At 37.2% G+C, this 25,365-nt stretch overlaps 1 protein-coding gene across 16 annotated transcripts in view; it reads right to left on the bottom strand.

Annotated features, from left to right (window-relative positions):
* mbnl1 (muscleblind-like splicing regulator 1) overlaps nt 1–25,365 on the bottom strand; it is a 139,614-nt gene that overhangs the window by 13,650 nt on the left and 100,599 nt on the right. For 6 of the 16 annotated variants that reach the window (XM_057857372.1, XM_057857370.1, XM_057857371.1 and 3 more), the window contains 8 exons: nt 22,027–22,248; nt 15,899–16,138; nt 9,533–9,586; nt 8,439–8,592; nt 3,963–3,998; nt 1,117–1,208; nt 805–849; nt 114–185 (listed from right to left, as the gene is read on the bottom strand). In XM_057857372.1, coding sequence (XP_057713355.1) covers nt 129–185; nt 805–849; nt 1,117–1,208; nt 3,963–3,998; nt 8,439–8,592; nt 9,533–9,586; nt 15,899–16,138; nt 22,027–22,248 — 900 coding nt within the window. In that variant the 3' untranslated portion in view covers nt 114–128. The remainder of the gene's footprint in view (nt 1–113; nt 186–804; nt 850–1,116; nt 1,209–3,962; nt 3,999–8,438; nt 8,593–9,532; nt 9,587–15,898; nt 16,139–22,026; nt 22,249–25,365) is intronic. The other 10 variants (XM_057857377.1, XM_057857381.1, XM_057857378.1 and 7 more) reach the window with 10 other exon arrangements.

Below are 25,365 nucleotides of genomic sequence, written 5' to 3'. Positions count from 1 at the left end.
TTACAGTATATGATAAATATATATTGTATTTAGTGAAACCAGTAATTAAGAAATATTGGAATAATATCAGTCGGTAAAGTGTGTATGCATGATGGATCAAAACAGAGACTCACTGTTCTTGATAGGAACTACATTTGAGTCAAGTACTTGTGACTACTCAGATGATCTGCAGATATTATTGGAATCTGGAGAGGGGTAGAAAGCAGACACGTGATCAAATGGTGAGCGATCCGGACACAAAATAAAGTCAGCGTAGCGTTGTGCACACAAACAAACGCCATCCTTTCATTTTAAGAGAAGTTCTCAGCTGGAAAAACAAACAAACCAAAACAAGACCGAGATGACAAAGAAGAAAAGCTATTAGGCTAAACTTGAGTGAGAATCAGCGCATCTGGACAGCATGAAGAAGGGGACAGCATTATGATTATTATAAAGGCAGTGAAGGGTCAGTGAGTTGGCTCCCCCATGCGAATCTAAGTCCTCCATGTTGTTGACCTGCACACCGCAACAGAATAATACACAAAACTGGCTCCTCATCCTCAAACATGTCTTCATATAGACTTTGACTGGAATGTGCCCGTAACAATAATACTGCACTAGAACATGGTACAGCTGCGATTCACGTGCCGGAAGCAGCGGCGGAAAATTTCAAAATTCAAAAAAAAAATAAAAAGGAAGAAGAAAAAAAGCCAAGCACCAAAGGGCACAGATAGCAGCTGTTTGCATGAGCTGTGCGAATGGTGAATGTTGGGGGAGGTTAAAAAAAAAAAAAACAACAACAAAAGAAAACTACCTCATACATACCAATTGCATGTATTCGTTGGTAGTCAACTTTGATAGGGAAGAGTCCTCAAAATGGGAAAGGACAAAAACGGGAGTTACAATGAGGACAACATTATAATGCAATAGAATTTATCAAGAAGGACAGATGAGTATTTCTCATGTAATCATTGGCAAGTTGGACTGCAGTGTAGGCCAACAAGAGGGAGTACCGCCTATTTTGCAACCCGCCCACTCGCTGTGAGACACGAGCATTGCTTGATCTTCCATGTGTAGTGGGAGAGAGAGAGACAAGAAAGAGAGAGAAAGAGGGAAAGAGGCGGTTAAGGTGCAAACCTGATTGGTGGAGGCAGTTGCGAAGGGAACGCTTGTGGCAGATGTGGTGGCTGCAGACACAGTGACTGGCGTACCACCGTGCATCATGGGAACTTTTTTGGAGGGGAAAATCATGTAAGCAAAAATACACAGAAGAGCAGTGTGGCCACACAAACACAAACACACGACAGAAGGGGTTAGACAAGAGAGTGCGAGACAGGAAGTTCTCGAGGGATTCAATTTAACGTGGGCCCTTTTTTTTTACTCTGCCAACACATAAAATGGTAAAGGTGATTTGGAGTTAAGGGATTTTTTTTTACAAAAAAGGCTAATTCAAATATAACCTCGATATTTTCACTCGTTATTGTTTAAAAATATATATCCAATCATACTGGAAGTCTCCCGCAAAGTGAGCAAGGGGCACATAAAGAGACTTTCCGACAAAATCTAAGAGAGCTCATAGATTTGCACCAAGCTATTTAAATTGGGACTGACCAATGAAGAAGAAAATGTTTTCTCTTTTCACCGGTTCTTTAATTCTCTAAATGAACAGATGATGACGACACACATCTCAGGAACAAAAAGAAAGTGATAATCACCTAAATACTTGGGATGTCCCGATGAGATCACGTGATCGGGAAAAGGGTCGATCACGCTTGTTTTTAGAGAATCGGAATCAGGTGAAAAGGATCGGGTTTTTAATTAAAAACAATATATTGATGTTTTTCTGCCTCATCATAGACCTCATAATGGTATTGACCGATAGGGGGCCGCCCACATCGAGAGGAGCTATTCACAAACACGCACGCAGCGATCTAACGCCGGATTTCTGTTGAAAAAGTACGAAAGCTGTACCGCATACAAAACAGAAACATTATCTCAGGAGTGATTTATTCGAGGATTCAAGGTAATTATTATATTTTTTGTACCATGCATGCATTTTGAAACGTTGAGAGAAAAAAAATCAATGGGGAAAAAATTAGCCGCTACTGCTTTGGCATCATAGTTCGCAATATTTATGTAAAATAAAGGCTAACTGCAGGTTAGCAACAATCAAGATCAAGGGATTTAAGCATTTATTGACAAGAAATTTCAACTGAAAAAGCTCTTTGTTTACATAGTGCGGTTGCTAATTTCCTTATTAGACTAGCCTCATAGTTCACAATATTTATGTAAAATAAATGCTACCTGCACATTTATTTTTTTTTTGCTTTTAACAAAGAATCGAGACTGTACGACTGAATGTACGTCCATATCTATAAAGAATTCAGGGATTTAGGCATTTATTCACAAGAATTTTCAACGGAAAAAGCCATTGTGGCAGCCCCCTTATCACAACAAAGAGACTAGCATCATTTTTCGACATGGTTACATAAAATAAATGCTAAATGCACGTTTTTTTTTAGCTTTTAACCAAGAATCGAGACAGTTTTACGTCCATATCTATAAAGAATAAGCCGCTACTTCTTTCCCTCACTTTGAATCCTGCGGCTTATAGTCGAGTGCGGATTATTTGTTGATTTATTTGGGTTAATAGGTAACCCTTTATTTGACAGATAACATTAAGTGTCATCCGGCAAATTATGTCCCTAACTCCATTAATGTCCAGTTGGGATCGTTTACATCCATTAAAAATGGAGATAATTTGCTGGATGACGCAAAATGACATCTGTCATCAGCATTCATTAATGGTCATGGCAGTGTCATATCAAAATTAAGATGTTCTTATGACAGTCTTATGCCGCCACTGTCAGTAGAGTCTTAGCAAATACCAAAACTAGCAATTATTGAAACAACTGGAACAGTAACCGAAGAAATAATTAGCACAGAACATGAGTTAGATTGTTATTCAAATCTGTAGCGCTGCAATGCATGCTAGGAGGCATGTTGGAAGACAACAGTGTTGACAGCAGGTGGCAGCAGAGGTTGCCTGTGTCCCCCAAGTGAGCAGTGACGGCCAAATGAAGCTTCTTGAAGCAATGAAGCTTTCCAGCCCATTGGCTCAAAGCTTAATGGTTCATTTGGTCTTATGATGGATGCCACTGTCAAATAAACTGTTCCCGGTTAATATCTTTTAATGTAAATATACCATAATACAGCGAGGACAGCGGCGGTTTATAGTTCAGTGAGGCTTATCTGTGAAAAAAATGCCGTTTTCGTGTCAAATTTGGTGTAGGCGGCTTAAAGTCAAACATGCCTTATGGTCCGAAAATTACGGTATGCAGTTCCCACCAGATCATAACAATATTCGAACATGCATCTTATAGAAATTGTTTTAACATGATTCATAAACACAAGGTAAAATGGGCCGCATCCTTCTCCAGTGATTTAGGGTTTGACATGCTGCATTACCAACAGTCACATACATACAGTGGGGAGAACAAGTATGTGATACACTGCCAATGGGAAAACCCATTGGCAGTGTATCACATACTTGTTCTCTCCACTGTACGTAATATTTAGGAATAGTTATTTTGGCAGAGGTGATAAGGGAGCACGGTTAAATTGATCTCCCTCTGTGTTTGAATGTTTTTAGTTTTCATGGTAAGGCACGCTAAGGTGTGACCAGCCAGAAGCAAGTATAAGAACATGCATGAGAGGGTATATGGTCATGCAATAGAGAAAACAATAACAACAATTAGAAAAAGCACTTCAACCAAATCCAATGAATAATGATGAATCACAGGTAAAATACAACATTGAAATATTTGTCTTTTACACAAAGGAGTATTACTTTTGCAGCAGTGTCAGCAGCTCAGTCTGCCACATTTAGACATTTCTCAGGCTCAACTAGTAACATTTTGGTGCCGCATGCAAGCCACAGACAGGAAGTAACACAGAACTGAAAAAGGAGAACTGGAACCTACCAACGCCGGCTGCAGGGGTCATGCACAATATTGAGCCTGCCCATCATGCAGTGCAACAGGAAGTGGATTGGATAAGGGGAAGAGAAATCAAAACAGCCCGTCACAAGGTTCGTTAGAGTGAGAGGGAAGAGATAAGGTGAGGTAGGTTAATATATCAGGTCAGTCATGATGGATGTTTTCAAGTTTAAATATGGAACACCCGAGAGGTATGAAACTTTATATAAACAAACTTGAAGAAGAGTAAACGCGTGCAGAAGCCACACTCTGCAGCCTGTTACCATTAGATGTGGACATGTCCCCCGTCCCAGCTCCAACAGAAGCCCAAGTCATTTGAAATCAGTGACCATTTGAAATGAGAAACTAATGGGCCACCAATAGAAAACCTTTCAGTTTTTTTCAGGTCGTGAAAACGTATCCAGATTCCAGGAACACCGTTTCCACCAAGCGGGACAGTTTGATACACTTGTATAGTTTATACTGTATGTCATTTGGCAGTGGTGGAATGTAACGAAGTAAAAGTACTTCATTGCAAGTAAAAGTACTTTGTTACTGCACTTAAGTACATTTTTGTGGATCTGCACTTTACTTGAGTACATTTATGAAGTGGTACGTTTTACTTTTAAATTAGTAATTATGAACTGTTATTTTTATATTGTACTATAACCAGTGTTGTTAATCTTGCTTTAAAAAAGTGATTAATTACAGTTACAAATTACATCTTCCAAAAAGTAATTGAGTCACTCAGTTACCTGAAAGTAAAAGTAATTAGTTACTTGGCAAAGTAACTCGTGTTACTTTATATGTTTTTTTTTTTCATTAAAAAAAAACATACGTCACAAAATGTGAAGTTCAAAGGGTTTTTGGGACGATTCGCCTTAGCCTAATTCTTTACCCTAAACTTAACTAGACACAGTAGAATTGTGGATATTGCGATATCTAGACAGTCACCTTTGCTATGTTTGGATGTTGTGAGTCAACCGTTAAAGTTGTTAAAATTGCTCCCGTTATTGCATTAGGTCCCGTCTGTCTACATTCTATATGTGACAGTTTAAAAACTGTTTCGTCTCGATAGATTCAAGTCAAGATTTTTCCCATTTAGGAGTATTTTAGATAAGAAGTTACTTAGGTTCTCTAGGAAGGTTCTCTACAACAGAGCCTTCCTGAGAAGTCTACTGCTTTAAGATGGCGGCTGTTTACTAAAGCGGAGAGTGTATCATCTACTTCTCTATATATTTGCAAACGCCACCGAGTCTTTCATTTCGCATCTCGTTCTATATGCATGTGATATCTAGCGTAGCATAATGTGGGCATAGAGATTGCAGGCTGTCGGCTACAGTCAGGTATTATTGGAGCCATCTAGCCTAGCATTGCGTTTGCAATGGCGTCACAACTCCCTTCCCTCCTTCCCACTCCCGCTCTTCTCTCTCCGTGTCTCTCAGACTTTTCTCGCGTCATTCAACCAATGTAGTAACGCATAGAATCATCCGTCGAAAGAGAATGAGTGCGTTCTAGTGGAGAAAAAAAATGTTACCTCTGATTGTTAGAATGGAGTCATGTGGTTATTAATGCGACGTCTCATTGAAACTGAAACTGTTGGCAACTCTGGCAAAAATAATATCACTATGTTGAAAGAGTAAAAATGTAACGAGTCTAGTGTAGCCCAAAGTAGCGGAGTAAGAGTTTTGTGTCTTCTTCACAAATCTCCTCAAGTAAAAGTAAAAAGTATTGTGTGGTAAAACCACTCTAAAAAGTTGTTTTTCTCAAAAAGTTACTCAAGTAAATGTAACTGAGTAATAAATGTAACACATTACTACCTACCACTGGCAGAGGCATTTAGTTATTTTCCATTGTGTGACACCACCCACAAAAACAATATAGTGGTACCTCCACTTACGAATATCTCTACATATGGAATTTTGAGGTCACGAAACGCCTCAGCGGGAAAATGTTACCTCTTGTCACGAAAGAAATGTTAGTTCCCAGAGTTTACTGAATGTAACATACTTATAGCCGTTTTGCCATTCGATTGCCTAGCCCTAGCATCTTCCTGGCATCCAACTGGCTAAGAGTGACCCCTACTGCATGTGTCTATCCCAGCATCTTCTTCATTCGCCACTTGTGTTGTGACAGCTTTACGTGTATTAACTTTTCTTTATTCTTTGTTTTTATTTACATTATGCACAACTCTCACTTTATGTTTATTCTGCAATTATCTAATTGTAAGATGTATTTGTGACATGTTTTCATGCATTTTTATGCTTTATAAAAGATTTATGTCTGAATTTTGGGGGCCTTGGAAAGGACTAGGGCATTTACATAGAAAACGCCTCTCTACTTAAGGAATTTTCAATTTACAAGACTACTTCCAGAACCAATTAATTTAGTAAGTAGACGTATCACTATATTGTAAACTGATTACCGTATTTTTCGGACTATAAGTCGCACCTGAGTATAAGTTGCACCAGCCATAAAATGCCCAACGAAGAGGAAAAAGCATATATAAATCGCACTGGAGTATAAGTCGCATTTTTGGGGGAAATTTAATTGATAAAATCCAACACATAGACCAGATATGTCATCTTGAAAGGCAATTTAAAATACACATACAATAGAGAACAACATGCTGAATAAGTGTACAGAATGATAATGTGACATGATGCATAAACAACGAAATGCGAACCGGGCTGGTATGTTCTCGTAACATAGCTATTTAGAGTTATTCAGATAACTATAGCATAAAAAACATGCTAACAAGTTTACCAAACCATCAGTGTCACTCCAAAACACCAAAATAACATGTGAAATGATATAATAATGTGTTAATAATTTCACACGAGTCGCTCCAGAGTACAAGTCGCACCCCCAGCCAAACTATGAAAAAAACTAACTTATAGTCCAAAAAATACGGTATGTGACTTTCAGGGAAATTACCTCAAACTAAAATCATAGACTTCATAATGATTGACGGGTCAGATTCCATCTTCACTGCGCAACGCCTTTATGTTGGGGGCCGCCCGACAGTCCGCTTCAGTTATTCGCAGTCGGTTGCAGAGTCAACACATGCAGTGATCCAACGCCTGATTTAGGATTGAAACAATACGAAAGCTGTACCGCATGCAAACAGGAAGGATTGTCTCAGGAGTGATTTGTTCGAGGATTCAAGGTGATTATTATATTTTTCGTACAATGCATGTATTTTGAAACATTGTAAAAAAAAAAAACAATGGGAGAAATTAACCGCTTCGGACTACCATCATTCTTCGACATATTTACGTAAAGTAAATGTAAACTGTCAGTTTTTTTTTTTTACTTTTAACCAAGAATAGAGACTCTTTTACGTCCATATCTATAAAGAATTCAGGGATTTAAGCATTTATTCACAAGAATTTTCAACGGAAAAAGCCATTGTGGCAGCCCCCTTATCACAACAGAGCTAAGAGACTAGCATCATTCTTCAACATAGTTACGTAAAATAAATCCTAACTGCATGTTTTTTTTTTTTTTAATTTAAACCAAGAATCGAGACTGTTTTACATCCATATCTATAAAGAATTTGGTGATTTAAGCATTTATTTACAAGAATTCTCACTGGAAAAGCTCTGTTTACATAAGGCGGCCGCTAGCTACATTCACTAACAGACGAGCATTGTACTTCTACATATTTATGTAAAATAAATGCCAACTGCACCTTTTGTTTTTTGCTTTTAACCAAGAATCGAGTCTGTTTTACGTCCATATCTATAAAGAATTTGGGGATTTAAGCATTTATTCACAAGAATTTTCAACGAAAAATGATCTTTGTCAGTGATTTCACTCGGTCAGCTTTGACGGCCTCGCCAACAATGCAAGCCCCCTATATATCGGCCCCGCGCCCTCTGTCCCGTCAATACATTCTCTAGAGGTAATCTTAATTTGACCTCAAAATTGTTTAATGCACATATCTGTTTAATGTATCATTACAGTTCTCTTTGCTACCTACAATTTGACATTAAGAGACCAAACCTGGTAATGACGTACTGTACAGCTTCCTGTTTGAGGGCAAAAAAAAGAAAAAGTTTGGCATTCTACTGTTCGGAGAAAGTTATAGTCCATGTTATGTTTATCTTGAAATTTCATTTCAAATCCAAATACACTGCACCTATAATTTTGGTGAGAATTAAGTTAATAACAGTAAAAAACCTGTATAATGATGATTCAAACTGTACCACTTTGTGGAAAAGTGACTACACGTATAAACAGCACCAAGTTTACATGTGCTTTTAGAGAAATTAGGAGGGGTTGTAAGGTCTTCTAAATGGGCATGCAAAGCAAACAATGAGGTGTCTTGAGCTGACTATCTTTGGAGCATCCCCCCACTCAAAATAAAAAAAAAATGCACACGCGCCGGCTAGACGATCCACATTGTTATGAACAGCCTGCCATCTTTCCAACTCCAGCCAAGCGATCCAGGCATCATCTGGCTGATAGTTTGCATACCTGATGGGAGAAAAGCAGCCTGCTGCTGAAACTGCATGCTGGCCAGGGCCTGTTGGTACTGGAGCATGCCGGTGTTAAACACAGCAGAGGCCCCGTTGGCCTTCTCCAGGGCTGCCCGCTTTGGCAGGGGAGCCATGACATTGGGGGCGATACCCTGCCCAGCCAGATGACGTGATAGAGAGATAAAGAGTGTGTGGAGGGAAAAAAAGATGAGTTGGAAAAACAAAAGAAAAACAAAACAAAAAAAGGAATATATGTTAGAGGACATTATAGGAGCAACATTTACAACATCCTGTGTGTACATCAATAATATGATCATATCAGTAGCAAGCAAGCAGCACTCCGACACATGTACAACACAAGCAGGAGCATGGTGCCGACTGGAGCTATTGGCTAATAAGCAAATATGAAATAAACATCTTCGTATTAACTTGGTACTTGCGGCTAACTAGATAGCAACACAAGCAAGCATTAACAATTAAAGAACAACAACAACAGAGCTGCTAACAAGAGGTGGAAGCACAGAGAGAGGGAAGCTGCACTGCTAGCTCCATGATAAACTGTGGAAGCCGTGTCTAAGTGATGGTTCACTCACAGACTCAAGTTAAAAAAATATATCTTTGACATGAGGCCACCTTCGAGGTCTGATGGCATGAACCATCTCTTTTGTATCACCTGTTATGGTGTGATTCCCCTGTATAGCTGCAAGACCTCTTAGCCCCACCTGGCGTGCACTTGCGACACATTCATGCACACAGTCGATAGCTTCACGACACTTAGACATAAGACATAAAGCCAAGCTCCTACAGTATTATAAAGGCTTCCCTAACCCTCACAAGCTTTTTTTGGGTTAAAAACACTCTAGGCAATGAACTGGTTGCGGCTGCTTGTGAATTCATGTTTGAGGTGACCTCGTTTTGAAGTCCCAAACCCCTAATCGAAAACAGCCGCTGCCGCAGTCATTTCATCACACGCAGTAATGACAGAAGGAATCAACAGACATTGCACTGAGACAGAGACAACCCAACAATATCAGTTAAAACACTGCTACAACAAAGCCACATGCCAAGCTAAAAGGTGAAAGGTCATAGTACCAGGTCAAAGGTTGCGTCGAGGGGTCGCTTCAGTGATTTGACAGCCGACTGAGTCTTAATTAGCAGGCAGCGAGCACATGATGGCAATGGGCCAATGGGGTTCAAGCGCATTAACATAAACCAGCAAGCAGAGGTGCATCATGGGGGCAGCAGTGCAGTTTGGGTATAGGTGAGAAAAAAAAACAAATAAAAAAACAAATCATTGGAATGCATTTTTACAAGGGGATTACAGGACTAAGGCATGCACAATGTGGATACTATAGCTCTACTGCTCAACAGTTACATGATCATCATGAAACTACAATACATACAATACTGCTAGTCTACATTAGTTAACGCCACACACAAATGGATGGCTGTAGCAATGAAAACATTGTCCACTCATTATTTAACTTGGTAAATAATCATATCAGACTGAATACAGTGAATCTCCGCTATGTTGCGGTTCATTGTTTATATCCTCGATTGTTAGGCAGGTACATAAAGGGAGTGTTTTTGCGTTATTCAATATGGGCTATTTACACCAAGCAAATTTCAATTAGCCCATATTTAATTAGCTACTTTTGTTAGATGAAATGATATGGTGTGGTTGACATCGCTCATCTTAAAATGTACATTCTTAAATCTTTTGTTTTATGTGACAAAGTCGGAGTAACAACGAAATTAAAAAACAGCCTGAAGCAAGTAGAATTTGCAGAAGAACCGGCGCAAAAGGACAACTTACTAGAGGTCGACCAATAGGGGATTTTCAAATGCCGATATCCAAAGCCGATTTTGTTAGCTGATATTTGAGGCCGATATACTTTTTTATTTTTTTTTTAAGCACGTAGATCATGAAAGACACTTTTTTTAAAAATTGCTTCAGCAGCTTCAAATTCACAAGTACAATGATGACCTGAGACTTAAAGTATTAATTCAGTCTGGTGCCACCAAACCAACGAACGCACCACTTCTTTTTATGATTATATACACTCAGCAAGAACAGAACTTTTTTTTTTTTTTTTTTTTCAGTTTGAGAGGATGCTCGCCAAGCCAAAGCTAATGGTAAGGCGAATGCTACGCAAATTCTATGAGTTACATTTAGAATGTAAGTATTCGTGTTGCACCGATATCTCGCTGTGCTGCATCTAACCCCACCAATATCATTCCGATACCTCTCTGTTTGGGGGGGATATATATATATATATATATATATATATATATATATATATATATATATATATATATATGTATATATACAGTATATATAGTATACAGTATATATATATATATTTATACACATACATATATACATATATACAGTATATATGCCGGAAAACACTCAGGTGACTTGAAGTTCCGCTCTGAGACCCCCAATTTGGCCAACTTTCAAAATTTTCCGAAATGCATGTGTGATACATCATTAGAAAGCTTAAAATCTCAATTTTCTGGGAGAAGAAAAATAGGGAACAGGAGGGCATTTTAAAAGTTTTTTAAACAGTAAAACTCTATCTGGAGGTGAGAGCACGTGAGGACATTATTACAGACGCCATGACTTTAACGAGATATTGCGTATTTACTTTGTTTCGATCCAAAAACTCCATTAAGCATGTATCACCGAGTGTTAAGACCAGTGTTGTTAATAACGGTGTTACAATATAACGGCGTTACTAAGGGCGTTATTTTTTTCAGTAGTGGGTAATCTATTTAATTACTTTTCTCATCTTGGCAACGCCGTTACCGTTACTGAGGACGGAAAGGCATGCGTTACTATATTGGTCGAAAAGTCTGAGGGAGACGGACTCACCGAGACGACAGAGCAGAGCAGGAGTGGGGAGAAGGCAAGAAAGTTGTGACGCCGAGCAAACGCGATGCTAGGTAGCTCCAATAATACATGTTGTAGCCGATAGCCTACAAACTACGCCCGCATGTTATGGTAGATATGGTAGACATGGTAGATATCACATGTACTGTATATAGATATAACTAGATGCAAAATGACAGACATGGCACTAAATGCGTTAGTAGACAGCCGCCATCTTAAAGCAGTAGACTTTTTAGGACGGCTCTGTTGTAGAGAACCTTCCTAGCGAACCTAAGTAACTTTTTATCTAAAATACTTCTAAATCGGCAAAATCTTGACTTGAATCTATCTTTAAATGATGAAACCGTTTTAAAACTTTCGTATGTCGGAAGTACAGAGAAGGGACTAATGCAATAATGGGAGCAATTTTAACAACTTTTAACAGTTGATTCAGGGTAAAGGGTAAATTAGGGTAAAGAATTGGGCTCGGGCCAATTGTACCAAAAACCTTCACAAAAAACTTCACATAGTGTGGCCAATGTTTTTTTTTTTTTTTTTTTTTGAGGAAAAAAAAAAAAAAAAAGTATTTATCACCAATTACTTTGCCAAGTAACAAATTACTCTTACATTCAGGTAATTGAGTTACTAACGCAATTACTTTTTGGGAGAAGTAATTTGTAACTATAATTAATTACTTTTTTTCAGTAAGATTAACAACACTGGTTAAGACACAGCTGTGAATGGCCACAGCTGGATTTTGGGGGGATTTTATGGGTGAGACATGGTAATATAACAAGGGGCGCGATGCAGAAATTGCAGACATCAAGGAGTGGTCGAGATTTTGTTTTTTATATACTTACCCTTTTAAACATTTTTTTTTCTTCAAATTTTCTTTGTTGGATCAATTATTTATCATCAAACATATCGGAGATATAAATACAATTAAGTGATAGTTATGAGGTAGATATCTGTGACTTTTTTACAGACACCATTTTTTTCATTGTTACATAATTTGTTTAAAAGTTTAAAATATGTGACTGAACAATTTTTTAAAGTCTTTTTTTTTTTTAAACGAAATATGAGACATCAATTAACTATTCTAAGCTAAAAGCGACAGACATTTTGAATAATAAATATAATTATTACCTTCGTTTTATGGGTGGGTTAAAACAAAAGCGGTTGCGCGACGTCTGTAAACGGGGTTTTTAAGGGTTAAACAGACAAATTAAAAATAGTTCGGGGGCTTAATGCGCCATGAATCTGCAATGGCAGCATATAGACATATTGTTCTATAAACGCAACATTTGTTTTTGCTTAAAATACAGCAGTTTCTTTTAAAGAGGAGTGCAAGAGCAGAAACTGCTTTTTCTGTCTTGTCTGTGTTTTCCGATATATATATATATATATATATATATATATATATATATATATATATATATATATATATATATATATATATATATATATATATATATATATATTAAGGCTGGGACTTTAACGCATTAATTTCGATTAATTAATTATAAAGCTTTTAACGCGTTAAAAATTTTAACGCAATTAATTGTTTCAGTTTCATTTGTCCGCATGCGGAACCTTCCTACTCATGTGTTTCTGGTACGCCGGTAAATCTGACGCACACAGACAAACGCTAACAGCAGCAGTGATGGGAGGTGACATTTTACTTGGACAGTTAGGGGCTAGTAGGCAGACCAAAGAACACCGATTGAAGTCTGTCGAGTATGTTGGTTTGACACGGGACTGGACTTTCTTGAGCAATTCTAACTATCTCAGAGTGACCACACATAAAATACAAGTCGTCAACAGTGAATGGCATTTGGTGTCTTTTGTCCTGACTGTGCAAAAAGCCAACGACAGACGCCAAAGAGTAAACTTTGCAGACCAGTTTTTTTCCGGTAGCTGAGTCCTGGAAGATTGAACGAAAAGTCACAACAATTGGTACGGATTGTTAAAAAACTTAATGTTGAAGTGTTGCACTTTGTTATTTTCTTGCAGTTTAATTATCAGTGTTTACATTTCACTATTTGAAAGAAAATGTTTGGCAATATTTTATGCCTCATAGTTTTATCTTGTAATTACTGAAAAATACCTAGTTAGTGTTTTTTAACTGTTTACATATCTAAAGAAAAATGTTTTCAAAGAACATAAATAATCCGGGTGCCTGAAACACTTGAAACCTGAATAGCTGATAAGCACTTTGACCAATTGTTTGCTGATGACATTACATATTAACAGTAATAAATTTGTTGTTAAGCTCAAAAAGGCTTTTTTTATTGAGAACATGATTTGTTTTGTCAACATATGGTTTTCAATTAGAATGCGATTAATTTCAATTAATTAATTACAGACCCTGTAATTAACTCGATTAAAAATTTTAATCGAGTCCCACCACTAATATATATATATATATATATATATATATATATATATATATATATATATATATATATACACATATATATATAATACTTGGATGTGAAATCATTGCTATCATGGCTTTGTCAGGCTGCTGCTTACCTTTGTGAAACAGGAAGAAGACAAAAACACTAATACAAAGTGACTAATACAAAGTGAAGCGAATAAAAGTGAAAGTGAAATGTTTATTGCATACCTGTTATGGGTGACAAATAATAATTTAATAATAACTACAATTTTAAATACATACATAAATACATAAATACACCTTTTCTCATACACATTTTATATTTATATTTAGCTTTTATACTTTATATTTGTAAGTCACGTTCGAGATTTTAAATGATCCTGCACTGTAAACGGAGATGCTCCGCAATTTCGTTGTACAACTGTATAATGACAATAAACTGCTATTCTATTCTATTCTATTCTATTCTATTCTATTCTATTCTATTCTATTCTATTCTATTCTATTCTATTCTATTCAAAGTGGGGGCGCACTTCCTCACACGAAGAACAGCACGCTTACACGCAGATACGAAGCATCCAAGCGAGGGAGCGAGCTAGTGAGAAAAACACAGCTGCGAGCCTACATGCATTTTTGATGTTTGTAAATTATCTACAGAGGCAACGCCTGTATGTATCGTCTTTTGTATTGTTGTTGTGTGTTTTCACTCAAGATCGGACACTTAAAGCCAGTGGTGTAGTTGTTTAGATGATCATTTGGGAGTTTAGTGCAATGAAACAAATAACTTCATCATCCAAACAACTATACAACTAGCTTTAAGTGTCCGATTGCGAGTGGAAACACACAACAACAATACAAAAGATTATACATGCAGGCGTTGCTGATAGCCACCGAGCGAGTGAGGAAGCTAGTGAGAGAAGAAAACACAGCTACAAGCTATGTGCGTTTTTGATGCTTGTAAAATATTTACATAGGCAACGCATGTATGTCTTTTGTATTGTTGTTGTGTGTTTCCACTCGTGATCGGACACTCAAAGCTAGTTGTATAGTTGTTTGGATGATGTGCGGATGCTAGCGAACGCATGCTAAAGTTTGTGAATGTCATAACTGTATTAGCAGCTAATCATCATGGATTTGCGTTATTGCGAACATGTTTGTTACTACTGACGAAGTTGTTTGTTTCATTTCTATTTTTAGTTTAATTCTTCAAGTTATGACGTTGGATCAACGGCAAAATAAAGTCAAAAAATCATACCGATGTCCTGTATCATCATTTGTATAGCCAGGACTGAGCCATAGCATCTTGGTGAGGACAGTACAGCTGCGTTCAAATGATGCCAATAAAAGGTATCAGCCCCCTATTTGTTGGTAATCGCGGATACGGATACCACCATTTCGCATCGGCGCCCCCTGCCGATACTGGTATCGGTGCAACATTAGTTAGGATCACTCAGAAAATGCCTTCCGGGGTCCTACCCTCAGTCAGCGGCGGCCAAAGTTGCCCACACAGATGCTAGACAAAAATATTTTTTTATCGGCTTATTCTCGTTGTTAATCAATCAATGGCTGATGTTGGGAAAAAAAGTCCATATATCGGCCGGCCGATATATCGGTCAACCTCTACTGCTTACCAAATGAAAGTTTGACTTTTAATGTGATTATGGCATTCAAGGGCCAAATGTATATTGTATATATATATATTAAAAATAAATAAATGATATGGTCGTTATACTATCATGGATTTGCATTTTGCACTTATTGTGAGTGGATTTGTAACAAATGCCCCGCCATAAACGGAGATTCGCTGTAGTATGTCTGAGAAGGTTTCACTGTGCACATCCTAGTCAGAGTCATATTCTAATGAATCACTTCCAGCTCTTGGCCACGCTAGGTCAACAACAGCAATTAAGAACAAACACAATAACCACAAGACAAGTGGCTGTACTAGTGCCGTTGCTAAGAGACAGAACTTGAAGCACAATAAATCTGTTTATACTGTCAAAAGGAAAGCAAGTAATAGATATGAATCAACAGAAACAAAGTCCCCCAAGAAAGATGAAACTTCTTTCTGTTTGTGGGCTAGGATACTGTCATATTGTTATATCTACACTAACATGAAATGAAAATTGGATCTTAAACACAATCCGTCAACAAAGCGGCCACATTGAGCAAGGTTGCTTACCATGGCGGCGGCGGCTGAAGCCTGGTTCACCTGGTGCTGGGTGGCCTTAATTTTAGCCTGCAGGTGTGCCGGTGGGTGGAAGTACTTGCACTTCTCACGAGAGCACCGCCCCTTGATGTAATCCATGCACACTGTCACCGTGTTGTCATTCGTATCAATCATGGTGCTGTCGGCAGGGTGGGCAAAGCGACAGTCATCCTCCCCCCGGGAACAGTTACCCCTCTGGTACTCACGACACACCTAGAGTGGTTAGAATATATGGTAATACCTACAGGCATATATTCTTTATCCTCAGTATAGGAGACTAATATGAGAGCAGCTTATCCAGTACTGTACACAGGTTCCATGTACATCATACCAGCAGACCTACTGTATGTAAGAATTATACTGCCCTCAGGTGGCCAATTCAAATAAAGAAAATAAATAAAAATAAATAAACCAGTATTCTGCAGCAGGGCGGATAACGAAAAGTGGTATTTGGTATGTGTCAAAATTGATTTTGCCATGTGGCATTTTTTTGCGATGTGGCAAAATGTGTTTTGGCATGTGGCATTTTTTTACCATGTGCAGTTTTTGGGTATTAGGGAAAATGAATTTTGGCATGGGGCATTTTTTTGCCATGTGGCAAAATTGATTTTGGCATGTGGCATTTTTTTGGGGTAAGTGGCAAAATTGATTTTGGTATGTGGCATTTTTTTGCCATGTGGCATTTTTTTGGTATGAGGCAAAATTTATTTTGGCATGTGGCAGTTTTTTTGCCATGTGTCAAAATTTTTTTGGGCAAGCGGCATTTTTTTTTTGCCATGCGGCAAAATGTATTATGGCATGTGGCTTTTTTTGTTTGTTTTTTTTTTGCCATTTGGCATTTTTCGGGTATGTGGGACAACGGGAAAATGGATTTTGGCATGTGCCATTTTTTTGGGGTAAGTGGCAAAATTGATTTTGGTATGTGGCATTTTTTTGCCATGTGGCATTTTTTTGGTATGAGGCAAAATTTATTTTGGCATGTGGCAGTTTTTTTGCCATGTGTCAAAATTTTTTTTGGGCAAGCGGCATTTTTTTTTGCCATGCGGCAAAATGTATTATGGCATGTGGCTTTTTTTTTTTTTTTTTTTTTTTTTGCCATTTGGCATTTTTCGGGTATGTGGGACAACGGGAAAATGGATTTTGGCATGTGCCATTTTTTTTTGTATGTGGCAAAATAGATTTTTCCATGTGGCAAAAAATTATTTTCGCATTGGGGAATTTTTTTTTTTGCATGTGGGATTCTTTTTGGTATGTGGCAAAATGTATTTTGGCATGGGCCATTTTTTTTGGCGTATCAGATTCTTTTTTTTATGTGGAATTTTGTTTGGTATGTGGTAAAATGGATTTTGGTATGTGGCAAAATAGATTTTGGTATGTGGCATAGCCTTATTTGGGTGCCAGTTGAATGTTAATGTGCTGTAATGTAAAGTGTATGGTCAAAAATCACAACTACACGTTTTTCTGCCATTCAAAAGGAATGGCAAAAGGAATGGAAAATGTGAACGTTTACAGTCGTCAATGGCATAGCCTGACTTGGGTGCCAGTTGCATGTCAATGCGTTCTAAAGGTAAGTGTATGGTCGAAAATCACAGCCACATATGCCTTTTCTGCCATTTAAAATGAATGTAAAATTTGAACGTGCATAGCCGTCAATGGCATGAATGTGCATGGGCTGTAAAAATGCCATATACCCCAAAAAATGCCACATACCCTCCCAAAGAAATGCCACATACCAAAAAACGCCACATACAAAAATCCATTTTGCCACATACAAAAAAAATGCCACATGCCAAAAAAATCCCACATGCCAAAATCCATTTTGCCACATGGCAATACAAAAAAAAAAAAAAAAAAACACATGGAAAAACAATTTTGCCACATACCAAATACCACTCGTCATTGTCTTGTATTCTTGTATCTTGTATTGTATTCTGACTGTGCTGTTTTTGTACTTCCTGGCTTCCTGTCATTCAAATTCATCTCTATGAGTTTACGATCAGATGATTATTATCGAATTGAAAATCTGAGCTATTCTCTTGATCCATGAAAAGACAGCTGATAAATAACAGGAAAGATATTTGTTTTATTGTTGCAAAGTTTTCCATGCGATTTATTGTTACGTTGTAATTTGCTACAGTTTTTCTGGTACAGTATGCACGTAATCCACTAATGCCTCACAATTTTTCTTCTCTCATAAAACACCACTGGATACAGCACAAATTGTTCGGCTTTTTATGTTTATGCAGATTAAGTATGAGTCATCAAGGTTTTTATCTGTCTCTGTGGAGGATGCGCAGTTTCAAAAAAATTACAATGACCTTAAAAATGGATGAGACCTGCAGTCTTCTGAACAGAAAAATGAACTCTTGTGATCATCTTACTACATATAGATAACCACTGTCACAGTACAGGCCAATTAAGTGGTGACTCCCAACTCATCAGATTTTACAAATTGTTTTATTTTCATTTATTTATTTTAGGGCTGTCAAAATTATCGCGTTAACGGGCGGTAATTAATTTTTCAAATTAATCACGTCAAAATATTTGACGCAATTAACGCACATGCCCCGCTCAAACAGATTAAAATGACTTGTTGAACCACTTGTTACTTGTGATTTTGGGAGTTTTGTCGCCCTCTGCTGGCGCTTCGGTGCGACTGATTTTATGGGCTTCAGCACCCATGAGCATTGTGTAATTATTTACATCACCAATGGCGGGCTACTAGTTTATTTTTTGATTGAAAATTTTACAAATTTTATTCAAATGAAAACATTAAGAGGGGTTTTAATATAACATTTCTATAACTTGTACTAACATTTATCTTTTAAGAACTACAAGTCTTTCTATCCATGGATCGCTTTAACAGAATGTTAATAATGTTAATGCCATCTTGTTGATTTATTGTTATAATAAACAAATACAGTACTTATGTACCGTATGTTGAATGTATATATCCATCTTGTGTCTTATCTAATTATATAATAATAATAATATAATTTACAGAAAAATATGGCATATTATATAGATGGTTTCAATTGCGATTAATTACGATTAATTAATTTTTAAGCTGCAATTAACTCGATAAAAAAAATTTAATCATTTGACAGCCTTAATTTATTTATTTATTTATAGGTTTCAATATCAGCAACATACTTTAGTGAGAGCGAAGCCAATTAAATTATCCTCCATTGGATGACAGAAAATTCTATTTATCAGTGGATCCACCTGTTGCCATAAATACCACAGCTGTTATTTCACACTACGCACATTTCAGAATGAAAAAAACATTCACATTTCTGGCTTGGGACCACTGCAGTATGGATGACCAAATGGAACAGAATGAAATATATAAATACATTTTTAAATAAATACTTAAATGTGATGTTATTAATTATGATGGGAATTTAAAAAAATAAAACCGTCATTAAATTTTTCATTAATTCATGAAAATGACAAGCCATATAACTCACTATTTAATTAATTCATGGACATTTGTTGCAGCACTTCATGATTTTATCTGTCAAACTCACCCATCAAAGTCAGTGGGCGGGACTAACACCTGAATTACTCAGCACAGCAAGCCAAGACGGGTGAATTTTAGATAAATGATGCAGAGCCAATATACATATTTCGACACACTAGGTGGGGCTTCCTTTACTCAGGTCAAATAATTGGAAGACAAGTGACAGCAAGTTTTCCATAGCCACCATGTTTTGAAAGACTTTAGACAACAGCAATCAATAGCGTACCGCACGAATGCTATTTTTAGACCGTACGTTGCCATCTTAACCCGGAAGTGGGTCAACATAGATACCCCCTCGCATACAATTCATGTAATTACTGCTTGTTTTCTGCCGGTAAGCTTTCAAAAAAAGAACATGCCAAGTAAAAACTGCTGCTATGGAACTTGTAAAAACGACTCTAGACATAACGACATATAAAGGATGTTTTCTTCATACATTTCCCGAAGCCAAAAACTCGAATGGAACGAATGGATCAACTTGTGTGGACGTCAAAAGACCAGTTTAATGCCAGCAAGGTGAAGCCATTCACCCTCATATGCAGTAAACATTTTGTTGGGGGCCATGGTCCTCACAGAGGACGAAGAGCATTTTGATATCTTTACTTATTTTTTAGCATGGGGTTTTCCGTGCTGAAAAAATATACAAATGGTATCTGACTGTCACTGTTGTTACTTTTTCTGTTGTAAAAAAACAACTTTAGTAAAGGGGAAGTGTAAATCAATTATAGAAGGAAGATTAGCATTTGTGATCGCTACACAAAAATAGCAATATAAATTACCCCCAAGAATGGTCGTAGCAAGACGCAAGACAACCAAATGATATTAAATATAAGAAAGACAGGGCATATGGAGGTAAAGGATAGATTGTTGAAAAAAGAGAATGTCATTGTCAGTGGCGTAAGGCAATGCACACAAGAAAAAGCTGTCGATAAAAAGCTACTTCTTCTCTTTTTCATCCCTCGACACTCAAGCCAGCTCTTTAACTAAACATTTGTATGTTCTTCCACATCTTTACCAGTGAATTTGGTGCCAGGGATATCATTTTCGGACAGAATTGGTAGGTTTAGCTCTGTAAATATCTCGTTCGTACACTATTTCCATGCATTTACTAATAGGGACGAATGGGAGGTTGACCCGCCTAGCAACAATTGCTAACGTCATGAATATTAATGAGCAAAAGTGACGTGTTGCTTGCGGTACGCCGTTCGACTTAGATCAGCGTTAGCCCACCCACTGACCTTAATGGGTGAGTTTGACAGATAAAATAAATTACCGAAGTGCTGCAACACGTGTCAGTAAAATAATTAATTAAATAGTGAAATAATTATATACAGTATGCTTTTAGTGCTACAACGATTAATCGATTAACTCGATTAGAAAAAAACTTTTAATCTAATTTTGCCGCTTGGAGGATTCGTCTATTTAGAGTGGCATTGAATGGTTTGTTTTGAAAGTGTTTGCATTTAGTTTTATTAATTTGGATGGATATACTGCCCTTTAGTGGCAACAGTGAATATGACATAACCCATCTAACACTGCTGAATCCAGCTGCTCCATGTTAAAACCAACATAAGCTATTGTTTTGTTTTGTTTTTTAGCTAAAATGTTTGTTAGGTATATTGAGCAGTTTTTTGTGGGAATATGTCTTTGAACGTTTTGTGAAGAGCTTTGTGTTAAAAAAAAAAAAAAAAAAAAAAAAAAAAAGGTTAGTTTTTTATAGCATTTAAGCTACAGACCTTTGCAATGCAAGTTAGCAAATTGTTCTTTTGTTGTACATAAATCCTCACTTAGTATTTTTTATATTGTTTGAGGCTAAGCTTAAGTATTTTACATCAACTAAAATTTATTCTGCAACATATTAACTGTTCGTAATCCGATTACTTGATTATTCAAACTAACTAATCAATAGATTAATCGATTACTTAAATATTCAATAGCTGCAGCCCTAATGTTTTTACATTAAATGAGCTGGTATTTTAATTAATTAATGACACTATTATTTATTTAATTCCCATTTTAATAAATTAATGACAAATTTAAGTATTTATTTAAAGACGAATTTATATATTTCATTCTGTCCCATTTGGTCCTCCATACTGCAGTTGAGTAACAATCATTTAAATCGAGCACTTGTGAATCTTCTGAAGTTCCTATATGAGACAGCGGGGGGCAGCACAATCCTAGTGGTGCCTGCCTGCTGTACTGTGACTAAGCAGAGTATGAATATAGCAGAATATAAATTTAACATTTGTAATTTGTAGCATATTTCCATTTTAAAAAATGCTTACTATGCATGCGTGTGCTTGTTGATGTAAATACTTGCAAACATCTGTAGTCTTATTGCATCAGCAATGATTTGTATTTATAATGATCAATCCACTGCAAATTTGAATTAGTGTAATAAAAGACTGAAACAGCTCTAACTGGTTTCAACAAGGGAAACCCACATTCGTTGTTATTAAAGTGCTGGGCTGGTTTTTAGATTTATGCTGTTGGTGTTATTTTTCCTAGTAAATACAAAACAGGCTCCATGAATGGTTTTCACTTAACTTTTTTTTTTAAAGAAGCAATGATTTACCTCAAGTCTGTCTGTTCTCAGCAGCTTCTGGGCTGCAGCAGCAGCATTGGGGACTTGGCTGACGGTGGGGCTTGAGGCCATGAGGACGGGGGTGCTGGGCAGAATCTCTGGTGGCATCAGGCCTGGCGACACGGGGCTCAGGTAGGGATTAAAAGCTGCGGCTGCGGCTGCAGCCGCAGCACTTGCGTTGGTGGCCAGGCCGGGTGTCACTGAGAACATGGGCTGAAGGATGGAGGAATGAGGATCCGGTGAACAAAACAGATCTTGTAGTGCAAACAATAAAGCAGAAGATAAAATCTGCTGCAGAGATAGTAAATGAGCAGCATTGTCCCCACTTTTACAAGTCCGCAGTCTTGCTGGGAGAAGCAGCTGTACCATGTCCATGTATGTAGTATTTCTTTTGTATATGTATTATTAGCATATAAAGAAACATCTAAAGGTGCATCAATCAAATAAATTGGTAAAAAAAATACTGTGGTACCTCCACTTACGAAATGAATTGGTTCTAACTTGATCATTCTGTCAGTAAAGACGCGTTTTCCATGTAAATGCCCTAATCCATTCCAAGCCCCCCAAAATTCAGACATAAATCTTTTATAATGCATCAAAATTAGGGCTGTCAAACGATTAAAAGTTTTTAATCAAGTTAATCAAAACTTAAAAATCAATTAATCATAATTACAGTAATTGCAATCCAAACCATCTCTAAAATATGCCATATTTTTCTGTAAATTATTGTTGTAATGGAAAGATAAGACACTAGACTGATATATACATTCAACATACTGTCCACAAGATGGCATTAACATTATTAACATTCTTTCTCTTAGAGGGATCCACGGATAGAAAGACTTGTAGTTCTTAAAAGATAAATGTTAGTACAAGTTATAGTAATTGCATATTAAAACCCCTCTTAATGTTTTCGTTTGAATAAAATTCCTAAAATTTTCAATCAGAAAATAAACTAGTAGCTTGCCATTGTTGACATTGCCTAGCGGTGACGTCACAGCCGATTTCTTCCACAGTGTCTTTAACTATGTAAGATAGTGACTGAAATACACAAGGTGCCAATGGCGAATTTTAAATTACTTACAAAATCAAGCCAATGTGTGTGTTTTGTCCCTCGACTGACGCCGTAGCTCCCTGTTTTTTTTTTTTTTTTTTTAGGTTTTTTTTTTTTTAGACTGGGTCTGTTGTGATTCATGTTGTTTTGAGTGCTGGCTTCACAATGTACGAGACCACTGATAGTTTGTATATTGTGACTAAATATTGCCATCCAGTGTATTTGTTGAGCTAAACGAAATGTTTGAATAGAGTTTGACCAAAGACAGTAAGTTTTATGTGTATTTTGCATAGCTATTTTGATTGGGAATGCCAGCTGTGATGCCAGAGATAGGAATATTATTTTTGTTCTGCTTTCACTAAATGATACTTATGTTTACTGTGAAGGAGTTGCCGAAGCTTATGCCAATAAACGATGCGTTCCACTGCCTTTTTCTGCCTCTTAGCTCTCAAAACGGCAAAAAACGGCGTCATTGTAATATGTTTGAGGCAATGCATGAGTGGGTCATTCTGCGCATGCGTTAAATGCTTCAAATATTTTAACGTGATTAATTGAAAAAAATAATTACCACCCGTTAACACGATAAATTTGACAGCACTAATCAAAATGCATCATATACATGTTATTAGATTATTGCACAATAAAAATAAAAGCTGTGCATAATGTAAAAAAAATCAAGAGTCAAGAATAAAAGTTAATATACTCATGTAATGCTGTCGAAATACAAGGGGCGAATGAAAAGACACTCAGATACACACATATAGTAGAGGTCCCTCTTAGCCAATTGGATACCAGGAATGCTAGGTAATAGCCAATGGCAGAGCAGCTATAAGTGTGCTACGTTCAGTACTCTGGTAACTCTGGAAGCTGCGAGTACAACCCATACTGTATTTTTGCCTTTTATATCCTGAAATTCTTTTTGTAACAAGAGGCAATATTTTTCCGTTGAGGCATCTTAAATTGCAAATTATGTATGTAAAGACATTCGTAAGTAGAGGTACCAATCTATTAAAAAAAAAAAAAAAACTGGGCAGGGATTATTTTACCACATTGACTAATGTAGCTGTAGTTGTTAAATTGAACTAAAAGGCATGTTCATACACAAGCTGCTGATGGCTGCAACTCAAAATGAGTCACTCAACACGCAGACTGGCTAACATCTAGCAAACTCAACATTCTCATTCATGCACCACGCCAAGCTCTACTTTTTGAGGCGATATATTTCGAATTCAAAGAAAACTTACAGTGCTGGCAAAAAGTACGGGCACCTCTGCAATTCTGTCAGATAATGCTCAATTTATCCCAGAAAATGATTACAATTAAAAATGCTTTGGTAGTAATATCTTCATTTATTTTGCTTGCAACGAAAAAATACAAAAGACAATTGGAAAAAAATTAAATCATGATCATTTTACACAAAACTTCAAAAATGGGTCGGACAAAAGTATTGGCACTCTCAGCCTATTACTTGGTAGCAAAACCTTTGGACAAAATAACTGCGAACAAATGCTTCCGGTATCCATCAGTGAGATTCTTACAATGCTCTGCTGGAATTTTAGACCATTCTTCTTTGGCCAACTGCTCCAGGTCTCTGAGATTTGAAGGGTACCTTCTCCAAATTGCCATTTTCAGATCTCGCTACAGGTGTTCTATGGGATTCAGGTCTGGACTCATTGCTGGCCACTTTAGAAGTCTCCAGTGCTTTCTCTAAAACAATTTTCTAGTGCTTTTTGAAGTGTGTTTTGGGTCATTGTCCTGCTGGAAGACCCATGACCTCTGAGGGAGATCCAGCTTCCTCACAATGGCCCCTACATTATGCTGCAAAATTTGTTGGTAGTCTTCAGACTTCATAATGCCATGCACACGGTCAAGCAATCCAGTGCCAGAGGTAGCAAAACAACCCCAAAACACCAGGGAACCTCCGCCATGTTTGACTGTGCGGACCGTCTTCTTTTCTTTGAAGGCCTCGTTTTTTCCCCTGTAAACTCTATGTTAATGCCTTTTCCCAAAAAGCTCTACTTTTGTCTCATCTGACCAGAGAACATTATTCCAAAACATTTTTGGCTTTCTCAGGTAAGTTTTGGCAAACTCCAGCCTGGCTTTTTTATGTCTCTGGGTCGAAAGTGGGGTCGTCCTGGGTGTCCTACCATAGAGTCCCTTCTCATCCAGACGCCGACAGATAGTACGGATTGACACTGTTGTATCCTTGGACTGCATGACAGCTTGAACTTGTTTGGATGTTAGTAGAGGTTCTTTATCCACCGTCCGCACAACCT

The sequence above is a fragment of the Corythoichthys intestinalis genome, chromosome 14 (genome assembly GCF_030265065.1).
Source record: "Corythoichthys intestinalis isolate RoL2023-P3 chromosome 14, ASM3026506v1, whole genome shotgun sequence".
NCBI lineage: Eukaryota > Metazoa > Chordata > Actinopteri > Syngnathiformes > Syngnathidae > Corythoichthys > Corythoichthys intestinalis.
Note: the sequence above shows the minus strand (reverse complement) of the source record. Positions and strands in the feature narration are given on the sequence as shown.